Raw genomic sequence first — 11970 nt, 5'->3', positions numbered from 1 at the left:
CTCTGTTGTTTTAGATTTTGTTTCTTTTGTTTAATATTTGAAACAAGATCAAATGCAAATATTGGGACTTTCAGGTAAAAATACAATCATCTCACTGATTAATTTAATATATTTCACATTCAAATTAATAAATTTAAATCTTCTGAAAGGTAGAAATGTGTGTAGATATTAACTCTTCGGAGAGGTAAGAAAGGAACATGAGTCAAAATTGAATGACCTTCACTTATATCCAAAGGTTAGAGGTCAACTATGCAGATGACCCCTGAATATTAAAGTGATTTCTGCATTTCTGCTCCTCAGCTTGTTTAATAACACAAACAGTTGCTTTTATTGAACAGGAACCAGAGGAACTAATCAGAGGTAAGTAGATGCAGCTGAGGAAGAGAGCAGGCAGAGGAAATGAGGAGAAGTGAAACAGCTGGGAAGGAAAGCAGAGCGGGAGAAATAAAAAAACAGACATGCAGGGAGACATGACATCTAAAATGGTAAGATTTAAATTTATTCCTAAACTAAAACAAGATTTAAGCAACTAAACAATGAATATAATGTCAAAAACAGAAGAAGTTCTAACACCTTACAATCACAAACGCAAGATAATTACAACCTGTTGTTGTTCAGTTTCTCTTTTGCTTTTTTGTATTTTTAATCAGGCATTTAAAATAGTAACTGTATGTAATCCCTACTGGTTCTGATACTTTTCTCTCTCTTTGTCGCATTCATACTTTTTATGTTTCAGTTTTTCACTCACTAAAATAAATGCTCAAAGCCTTTTATCAGACTGACTTCTGAAGATGTGATAAAAAATGGGAACAACATTACTGAAGAAAAAAATGTTTTCCTTGTAAGAAATATGCTCAAAGTCAGTATATATTATTGGTTAGAAGGTGGAGATTTCTTATGAATGTTTAATGATACAATCAAACACAAATAGCTTTAAATATTTATTCACATTATAACACAAAAACTCATTTTGTAGTGAATGATGCAACATTTTCACTCTGACATTTGAATCTTTAAATGTCTGTAAAGCCATCTGTTGCTTCTGAAGGTTTTGTTGCTTTTGGTTTTACACACAAAAGTCACATCTTTGCACCAATTTGCATATCTTTGCATATTTGCACCAATTTATATTTTTCAAAGGATCTCCTCATGCACGAAACATAGAAAATAACAAAAAAAACATCAGTTCCTTCTGAGAAAACAAAACCAGAGAACTTAAATTCTGTTTATTTGAAACACAAATTCATCGAGTAAAATAATCACTCATGAAAATAATCTCACTAGTTTGTTGGTGCACATATAAAACTAAACACTACTGGCTTTAAGGCAGAATTATTTTCACACTTTCTAAGTAGGCTTTGTTTTTTAAAATAAAAAATTATGAAAAAAAAACAAGCTGTTTAAAGTTTAAATCTAAAGAGTTGAAAGTGATTTTTAAATGAAAACTTAAATATGAATCAAGTGTCAATGTTACCAAATTATATGTTTCTGGTGCCTAAGTGTCAAATATGCACTTTATTTAGAGAAAAAAAAAATATATATAAGTAGAAATTAAATGCAGCACATCAACCCAGTCAGACATCAACAAAAGAAATCAACAAAAACTGAAAATGTACTGAAAACAATAAAGTTCCAAGATGGTCTCAAACCTAAATCTCATTTTTATGAAACACATGTAACTTCTTATCCGTTTTTCAGAACAATGATGTTTGTTCTGAAAATACGCTTCTATAACGTCTTCCTCAAGTTGCCCACTGTTTGATGAATGTGGCTCCAGTTCACTTCACATATCTGTTATTTTCTGAAGCCTGGATATGATTTTCTGAAACGTGAAGCTGCTCACCTTTCATTTTAACCTGCTTACTTGGTCAAGTGATGAAAAAAAGCACCAGTTAGTGGCAGCAATAAAACATCAATGCTCAAAATAAAAATGGAATACATATTTATGACATTTTACAGCTAAACACCATTTCTTACTGCTTTTATTCGGCTCACAGTTGGAAAAAAGCCAACAAACATTTTTTGTCTGAGGTTTAAGATCAATTAATGCTCATTCCTCTGCAGATGAAAAACTAACAGTGAAATAAAAGAATGAAGGAATAAAACAAAAACTTCAAGGCAAAGTATTGTTAAAATGTAACGACATGCATAAAAAGTCAACTCACCTTAACAAAATCAAACATGAATTTAAAACCTGTAATGTATTCAAGCTTCAACTAAACTTCCCACCAAACATGATATTTACATCAGATTTCACTGACGTCTGCTCCTCCTGTTTCATGACATCATGGTCTGTCCTTCCTTCACTGACATCAAATCTACAGAAATAATTAAATAAAAATACAACATACCTGCAGCTGTACAATATAAATACTGTGTGTTAATGTAAATAACACAAAAATAAGCTGCAAACACAACATTTACAACAAACTGAAGGTTAACACCTGGTTTGCAGGTGTGATTTAAGGCCACTCTGACGAACACATTCCCTGTGGTCAGGCCAGTCCTGTGAAGAACTGAGACCAGAGTTTCCTGGAACCCATTTTAGATTTGGACTCAAAGTTTTCAACAAACCTGAGGGTTAAATGCATCAAAGCGAACCAAAACGAGATGTTTAGCAGACATAAAATAATACTTTCCACCCAAACGCTCTGACTTTCTGAGGAAGTTTGCTCTAAATGGTAACTGGTAATCTCAAAAATAACAAAGAATTACACATTTGAGCTGCTTTGGAAAACTTGTCAGAAATGTCCACATTGTCCATGAATCTCAGAACTTTGACTTTGTTGGTAATATATGGTGGATCCCTGGTATTTATGGGTTTGGGACCAAAGTCACCAACAAGCAGCAAAAATACTCCAGTCCGCCTCTAAACATTATTCAAACACCAAATATACCTTAACATTCATTAATACGCACAGAGGAAACTTAGCACTCCTCTTTTCGTCTCCATCTCCGGTCAGCCAGTCAGTGCCAAGAAAATGAAATGGCTCGTCTCTGGATTGGCTGCTTTGCGGACGACAAGTAGGATTGTGCCAAAATATTTCAGCTTCCCAGGCTGCAGTTTCTTTCAAACATTTTAGAAACAATATAAGAAAAAAATCCTTGAATCTGTGAATTTTCTGTGTTAATTCCTCAGAAAACGCAGATTTCGGGGATCCGCTGGTTTAGATGACATAAATTCTCTGCAGGTTTACAAAACTAAACTCTGCACTTTAATAGTTTTTCTTTACTTATTGCTAACATTTCAAAAAGTTTAGCTAGCGCATAATTCAGTGCAGCGTAGCCACACTTCAGTCCCACATGTTAAACTGCTTTATTTAGTCCCTCTGCAGCAGTACGAGTACCCTGGACTATTCTGTCACATAAATAAAATATTTAACTTTAACATCCTTTGATAATCGTGCACAGAACCATCAGGAGTGAAACATCGTGGGAGTAGAAACTCCCTTTTGGTTCCTTTACAGTAGCATAGATTTCTATTCAATAAGACAACAGAAGGAAATGTCTAGCAGCGCTCAGTAAGTCATAAAACCAGAACGGTGAACTTGTTTCTGAGTCACATCACCAGAACCGAGAAGAGTCGAGGTAAGAAAACGACAGCATATCAGGCCCGCTTCACAGGCCGATAAGAAAACTACATTCATTCACCGCGTCGCTTCAGTTGGTCACGTCCAAGTTGTCCTGCAGTTTCCCCGTCTCCAAACGCGTCGCGTTAAAACTCCTGCAGCTTCTCTACTGTAAGCTACAGAGGCCTGAAGGTGCCACAATTTAATAAAAACATTGAAATAAGAGGTTCCAACAACTAAATAAAATACGGACTTTTAAAAATTAAGTGTATTTTTTATGCATAATAGAAATACATCATTATTTCAAGCTTCTATTTTATCTAAAATATTTATGATGAATAATTTAGATTTTACTTGTTCATTTAATTCTTAATCTCCAATTTTACTGCTAATGTCTATAAATAACCACCAACTTTCTTAATATTATTGTTTGCAAATTTTGACACACAGTTAAGTAGAAATCTCCACATTACCCAGTTCTAATTCCATATATTTAAAATACAATACTATTCATTTTTGTTATAATTTGTTTTCTACAGTAATGTACAACACTTTTTCTAGTTTTGTTTCTCTTTAACATACTCTTTTTTTTTATTATTTTATATATGCATGTTTGTAAAAGCACATTTTTGTGTTGCAGTTGGGTCTCACTTGATGGCATAAAAAAGGAAGGAATTGACTTGTTTTCTGGGATTCAAACTATAAAAGGAGAAATGCCTGTAATTTGAATATTTAAAGGTTAAACCAGGACAGCATCCTGTTCTCTGACCGAGAGCCTCTCAGTTTTTATTACCATTTTACTGCTGGATGTCTGGAGACGGGAACACTGCTGGGATAAAAGTGGGAGCCTCTGGGTTTGGAGTCTTCACTGCTAGCATGCTAATCTCTTGCACCCACAGGTGATCTGTGATGAACGGGCAGTGCAGGTCACTGCTGTGACATTTAGTAGTGCAGCAGATAAAGGTAGAAACTGTCAGCTTTGAAATTCCTTGTGGTTAAAATTATATATATATAAATATATATATAAAAAAGGGTTGATTGGAAATTTATTTTGTATTTGGAAAGAAAATCTAAACATAGTCACAATGTATTGCAGTAAAAGTAGCTGTGGGTGCAAAAGACTGAGAACATTTCAGAAGCATCCCCAGCAGCTCAACCACTGAATAAATCAGTAAATTAAAACTAAAATCTATCCGTCCTGTTTGTGTTTTCTTGCCTGTGTCTGAATCGCAGGCAGAGGAAGTCACAGCATTAGAGATCTGTCAGTCGGGTCAGTGGCCCGCTGCTCTGGCTGCTCTCTGCTGCTCCAGCATCGACCGTACTGCAGGGGACAGCATGGCGGGAGACATGGCCGGGGTGAAAGGTCGTAAAGGGTAGTGTGCGTGTTTTCCTGGGAAATAGATGCACTGGAAGTATTTCTGACCTGGAAAGAAAAGAAGGCGAGATGCTGTGTGTGTGTTTTAATCAGTGGTGGTTCAAGCATGAAGAGAGGAAGATATAAACATAAATACAATAACTAAATGAATTAAAAATCATGTAAATTAATTAATCTGGTGCCTGATGGTTGTGATCTTTCTACGGCAAACATCATTTGAAATAAAGTTAGTGCTTTATCATTGGCTTCCACCATGTTGGTGTAATACTTCAGCATTAAACTAATAATAATGTTTATGATTATAATGTTTATAATTTAGGGTTGGCACAACTAACTTTTAGTTAGCGGTAACTTTTAGCCATTATTGGCTACTGTTGACCTTTTAATTTGAACCAAATTACAGAAGCAGATCTTACTCGGTTTCTTCTTTTCTGTCTTCTCTGTAACATTGTCTTCAGTCTCAGGCTCCTCTGCAAGAAGTCAAACATAACAAACTTAGATTAAGGAATTATGTGTTCATCTGTCAGAGGAGAAAATAGAGGCAGTGACTGTCTGCAAGCTTATAGGCAGAAAAAATAGAAAAGGTGGATTTTTTTCCCCAACAATCATTATTTTGCCTTTTCAATCTTATTCCAAAGTTCACCTTTTTAAAAATTAAGTAGCTTTTTCAAAAACTCTTTACAGTGAAGATAAAAAGAAACACTGACACTTGGAGATCTTATAGATTGCTAACAACTTTGATTTGTTTGTTGGCTTTGTGATTTATTTGAAGATCAGTGTTTTAAAACTAAATGTAATTAAACTTGTTGGAAAGTTTGAGCATGGACAAAATATTTAAAACAGAACTAATGCATTTAAGAAACTGCTTTTCATCTTTTCATCTATGTTTCCGTGTTTATTTATTTGTATAGTTGTCATTTCCACCAATCAGCCTGAGGCTATAAACAACAAAGAACAAAACCAAGAGAAATGCAGGATCTCCTGAAGTAAAACCTGTTTTTAAATGAAAATGACAAATATATCAATATCTAATTATTATAAGTTATTATTGTGACCAGTTTAGTATCTGAAAACCTTTGATAATATAAAATTTATATTATGGAAAATGTAAGACTCTAAAATCACACAGCAACATGTAAATATCTTTTCAGTTCTATCAAAGCTAAAATATAATATTAATACACAAATATGAAAAATATGCATATATCAAATAATTAACTTTAATTAAGGTCAGTTTTAAGAAAAAGTGTAAGTGTCTTCACTGGAACTTTGATCATTCCTTTCCACACCACTAAAGTACTTCTTGGAGTTGTTTTTAAAGTATTTTACCACAGATTCTGTTCTGATTCTGGTTTTTCTTGTTTTATCAGCCAAAATCAAACGGGTGTAGAAAACAGGAGGAGGTCTGTCCAGTAGAAGTGTGGGGACACTCGGGGCGGTGCTGGTAATCCACTGAATGACTCATTATGAACAGGAGACTAATCAGTTTTGGCTCTTAGGTTTAATCTATTGGGTAATTGATGCTGTAAAACATTAATCTCTTCAAATAATTCAAGACCCTTAAAGATGTGGATAATCTCGTCTCAGTTAAATGATCTCATTAAATTCTTTGACTGTGCTGTCATTAGCATCAGCATCTCCTCCTCATACTGGTTCAGTCAGTGGAAATAAGGTGAGAACATAGTTTATACCTCAGACCTTACAGGAAGCAGCGTCTTCCCCATGCGCTAGTAACAAAGCATACAAATAAAATTATTGTCAAAAATGAAAATAACTCCCACACCGCTGTATTAGTCATAGAGATAAATGTTAAAATCACAAAATGGAATAAATCTATTCTGGATGATATTTTTAGTTTTATTGAAGCGATTTAATGAGTATCATAAAGGGTACAGTTTTATCATATTACCATCATCCTTCCAAGTTTTGCAGGGGTTTTACAGCAATTTTATCGTGAATTTATCAAATTAAAGTCCCTAAATCTGTCCCTAGACAAAAACAGGGTTACATAGGAAGACTGGAATGTGCTCACATCCTGTGGCTGCAAAACAAACCTGCTACCTGTGTCATCATTATTAATAGACGGTATGAAGTGTGTTGTGTTTGGTTTGATCGAGACGCGGCGCTGTGCATTCAGGCCCAAAACATCTCAACCTTCTCCAGAGTCACAAACGATGCTCACTGGGTCATACTTACGAGTTTTTGGTGGCTGTTTGACTTTATCTGGAGTTTGAGAAAAGATGTTGATCAGTTTAAAGTCAGGATCTCAGAGGAATCATTATTTTCTGACTCCATACCTTCAGCTTCTTTGGCTGGTTTCTTTTCAGCCTTTGCAGCTTTTTCTGTAAGAGAAAAGAAAAAGCCCAATTATATCCTGCAAAACACATCACCATCATCGTTTACACTCCCTCTGTGTTGCACCTCACAGCACATCCTCAATTCGAGTTTTATCTGGCAGAAAACAACTTTAATCACATAATCCATACACCTTTTTACGAGCCAGATTCTCTCTGAGACGTCAAGATAAACGCATAAAAAAGCCAATAATCTGGTAAGAAATGTGAGATTTGAATCATAACAATTTGTATTTGCTCATTAAATGGTCACTGTTTGTTTCTTAGAATATATTATGTATTAGTTATTATGCTGAAAATAAATATTTGTTTCATCTCCATTGCGCTTGATGCAGCTATCGGGATATCGGGTCTTTTTTAACAGACAAACCCACACACACTCGTCCTCCTATAGTTGGACGTTGTTTTGAAATCTACACATTAAGAATCTGAGTGGGAATTTTCTGGTAATCTGTTCTCAGCTCCTTTCTGACCGTTTCCTCCCACTCCCACACATTCTGCCTAATTATTCCCCTTTTCCATTTCATGTGTTCAGCCTGTTAACATGTGAACTCTGCTGGCTTTACATCTCTTCTCGGCAGAAGATTCGGTTATTGTGACTAAAGTGAGGTCAAAGGCATTTCATCCTGCCCACTCTCGGCTTTAAAACTGAAATACATTTTATTATTCAACACAAACTTAACCGCTATTTAAAATAAATGTAAAACACAAATTCATGGCTACTTTGGAAGGACACACATGAGAAAGCTGTTTTGTTTTTTGTTTTTTTGTTTTTTTTTCCAAAACTAACGTGAGCACAGCTTAAGTTTTGGAAACAATGTGGTTTGGACAGATAAGACCAAAGTTCAGATGTTTGGCCTTTTTGCAGAAAAAACAAACAAAGCACATGAGGACAAGGATCTCATTCAAACTGTGAAGCATGGTGGTGGAGGAATGATGATCTGGACTTCTTTTGCATTCACTGGATCACAATAACAATAAAGAACAATGCATAAAGTAAGACATGTATAAAAGAAAGGGATTGGGAAGGGACTTATTTGAATGTGAATATATTTGAAATAAACTAAACTAACCCTGCTCTCATTGGTTTGACCATGAACTCCACTGAAAACTAACATCAAATAACTCATTGACGTTAACTGCATGATCAACAGAAAACAAATTGGGGTGATGCAACGGCCTAGTCAAAGCCCAGAAATCAACTTGATCAAAGTGTTTTGGTTCAGTTAACTTTACAAAAATAAATATCTTTAACCTCCATGAAGTGAGATAATGTTATAAAGTCCCACTGGACAAAAATCTGATCAACTACTGAGAGTGATGGTGTAAGGATTTAGGTTTCTGTTTGTTTTCTAGTCAATTTCGTTCCTGTCGTCTTGTCAACCCCTTGATTGATCCCAGCTGTGTCCTGTTTCCTTGATTACTCCCTTGTGTATTTAATCCCTCCTGCGTCTGTTTCCTCGTGGGGTCCTTGTCCATTGTCAGATGTCTAGCAGTTGTATGTTCATGTCGTTGTCTTTCCTTTGTAACCAGTTACTACCAGTGATTGAGCTCCCAGCTTTTTGCTCACCTGTGCTGCCTGGACGTATCTATAGTCCTTTTGGATCACCATTAAATATTCAGTTTTGCACTACAGCCTGGGTAGTAGTGCAAAACTACTACGTTTCTAACCTCAATGGTTGAGTTTCCTAGAAGATTATTTATAGAACCATGAAGCAGTAAAGTGTCTGTTATGTTTAACCCGCCTTGTGTTTGTTAGTTACCTGACTTAAAGGAAACTCTGACTGGTTTCTTTGGCTCGGCTCTAGCGGTCACGTTTGCCGTCCTGCCAGCTTCCAGTCTCATCCTCAGTCTCAGAGGCTGTGGACTTGATTCTGGTTCTGTCCAACACAACCCAACACCTTTTACTCATTCATACTAAATAAACCATTAGTATCTACATTCACTGGACTGGAAAAGTTTTAATTTCAGTTAGAAACTTGGTCAAACTCAATTACTTAAAAAAAGATTAACCATTAGGAAAAGTTCGCGGAGTTCGTGCATCATCAGAATTGTACCTTTCTTATCTTTGGATGCTTTGACTTTGCTCTTGACAGCCGGCGCTCCGGAGGGGAACAGAAACAATTAGTTTCTAATCAACAATCATCTGTCTTGTCACTGCAGTGAATGATGACTGACTTCATGCATATTAATTTGAGTCGGTGCGTGTTGTTACCTGTCCTCTTAGACACTGATTTCCTCTTCTGCTGTACAGCTGCAGGCTCTAGCATAATGAGCAAATTGTTGGGATTAGCTTTAAAAAATCATGTTTCTGAATCACTGCTGACATTTTCTTTAGGCTGCATCTCAATCCATTTAGTAATGAGACCCCAGACAAACCAGACTCAGTCAGCTAACCTTTTCTTGATTTGGTTTTCTCTTTTGCAGGCCTCTCTACGGACAAAGAACAAAAAAAGCCAAATAACAACAGAAAACAAGAGCATGCAGCTAATAAATTAATTAATATTTTATGTACCTTTTTTAGCTTCAGTTGGAAGTTTTGATTTCACTTTTGCAGGCTTCTCTAGAAATAAATGATAAAATGTGACAGAAAAAAGCAACATTTTTGAAAGCATACAGCCTGATAATTCAGCTGATATCACATTTACCTTTTTTAGCTTCAGCTGGAAGTTTTGATTTCTCCTTTGGAAGCTTCTCTGTAGATGAAACGGTAAATTTTACATGAGAAACGTTTTTAAAAATATTTATACTATCAATTTTCTAAGTATATACTTCACCTTTTTTAGCTTCAGTGGAAAGTTTGGTTTTCTCTTTTTTTGGAGCTTTATCTAAAGAAACAAACATTTGTGTTCATTTTTATTTCGACGTCATTTATTTCATGGCGTTTATTGTAATGGAATCGTTTTCAGTCATAAAGTCACTGCGTTAACTGAAGCTAAACAGGAAATGCTTCTTTCTGTTTCATCTTTTTTCACACACAGAGAATAATTTCAGTAAAATGACCACAGAAGGTAAATGGTGCCAGTTTAATGCATGCAGAGCACTTTGTGTCACTGTATATTACATTTATCACATGCTGCAGCTGCAGTTAATTTCAGGAAACATCCCACTGATTCAGTGAATTAAAGCAGAAGAACATCAAGTACCTTTTACTGAATCAGTAACCTCAGTTTTTTTCTTTGCAGCTGAGAAAACACAACAAAATACATAATTACTGTACACAGCTGTAATTAGGAGGAAAATGTTGATGTCTGCAAATTTAACTCGTTAATTAGTTTGTACCTTTCTTCACTGAGGGAGCTTTTGGTTCTTCCACAACTTTCTCTAGTTCTAAAAGAAAACCAAATATTTTTCATCATTCAATATGTGCTTTAAAACTGTTTTTAATTAGAACTATATTAAATTAATATGTATTTTATGTTTCTCTTTGTGTAATCATATTTTTCTTCAGATTTTTGCTGTTTTTAACCCATTTCCACAGTAACTAATCATCTTCATGCTCCTCCTCACCCTGGACTTCAGCTGCTGCTGGCGGAGCTTCAGCAGCTGGAGTCGGTACCTCAGGCTCCACCGGTGGTTCAGGTTGTGGAGCCTCTGGCTGTTCTGGTTGTACTGGTGGAGAAGGCTCTGCAGGAGCTGGCATTACAGGTTGCACTGGAGGCTGATATGGCTGATAGTGAGTATAGAGCGGCTGCATTAGTGGAGGAGGAGGCTGCTGATGAGGAGGCTGTGATGAAGGAGCTGGAGGGTGAACAGTCACAATCGGAGCAGAGGGGGCTAAAAAGAAAAAAAAAGCTGTTCATGACCTCACTGCATGCTAAATAACATTCCAACTAATATGACTGATGTACCTGGATATACATGTTTCAGAAAGGATAGAGTTGTGGGGCAAGGAGGGGGAGTATTAATTTGCATAAGACTTATTTAACGTCAATGAGATAGTCATAGATCAGCATATATATGTTTAAATGTTTGTCTTTCACCTCGTATGAATTTTAATATTGTGGTGGTGTACAATCCACCATCAAGTTGCAGCACAACTTTTTATCATAACTTAAAGGAATTGTTAACAGGATTTAGAAACGACAGTGAAGTAATCATTTTGGGGGATTTTAATATAAACTGGATGGACAATAAATTGAAAAAACCACTTGGAGAACTGACAGCAAAATTTGATTTTCACCAGATAATCAATAGTCCCTCTCATATCACTAAAAACAGTCAAACTTTAATAGATTTAATTGTTTCAAATAGACCTGGTCGAATCATAAAAATCCTATAACTATATCTGACCACAATATTACTCTCATTGCAAGAAAATTATCTCAAAATCGTTTTGTCAGTCGCTGTAATACACCGAAACAGACTGTAATACAAATTCCAAGACAGGATGAACCCAAATTTGAGGCCGAAATATCTAAGGTTAATTGGGATGACGTTTCCAGCCAGAATCAGATAAATGATTGCTGCAATACACGTATTCTTAATGTTTGTAATATTATGAATAAGTTTCTTAAAACCCATACGAAGGGACGAAGAAAAATACAGCTACCTTGGGTATCAGATGACATTCGGCTGTTAATGAAAAAGAGAGACTATGCTCTAAAATCTTTTCTTAAAAATAAAAGGACCACAGATTGGCTGCTTTTTAAAAGTTTGAGGATCAGAGTAG

At 35.6% G+C, this 11970-nt stretch overlaps 1 protein-coding gene across 1 annotated transcript in view; it reads right to left on the bottom strand.

Annotated features, from left to right (window-relative positions):
* Positions 1-4596: 4596 nt before the first annotated feature.
* The window catches only part of LOC106948370 (triadin-like), a 22548-nt gene continuing 15174 nt past the window's right edge, over positions 4597-11970 (bottom strand). The window contains exons 12-25 of the mRNA XM_015033982.1: positions 10809-11075; positions 10581-10628; positions 10445-10483; positions 10076-10126; positions 9947-9994; positions 9814-9861; positions 9696-9731; positions 9514-9561; positions 9356-9400; positions 9062-9178; positions 7242-7286; positions 7141-7167; positions 5361-5414; positions 4597-4992 (exon numbers count right to left, since the gene is read on the bottom strand). Of these exons, the coding sequence (XP_014889468.1) occupies positions 4841-4992; positions 5361-5414; positions 7141-7167; positions 7242-7286; positions 9062-9178; positions 9356-9400; positions 9514-9561; positions 9696-9731; positions 9814-9861; positions 9947-9994; positions 10076-10126; positions 10445-10483; positions 10581-10628; positions 10809-11075 (1025 nt within the window). The 3' untranslated portion in view covers positions 4597-4840. The remainder of the gene's footprint in view (positions 4993-5360; positions 5415-7140; positions 7168-7241; positions 7287-9061; positions 9179-9355; positions 9401-9513; positions 9562-9695; positions 9732-9813; positions 9862-9946; positions 9995-10075; positions 10127-10444; positions 10484-10580; positions 10629-10808; positions 11076-11970) is intronic.

Source organism: Poecilia latipinna, unplaced genomic scaffold (assembly GCF_001443285.1).
Source record: "Poecilia latipinna isolate Pla-1442-1.1 unplaced genomic scaffold, P_latipinna-1.0 Scaffold284, whole genome shotgun sequence".
NCBI lineage: Eukaryota > Metazoa > Chordata > Actinopteri > Cyprinodontiformes > Poeciliidae > Poecilia > Poecilia latipinna.
The sequence above is the reverse complement of the archived record's forward strand: the minus strand, read 5'-3'. Positions and strand labels throughout refer to the sequence as shown.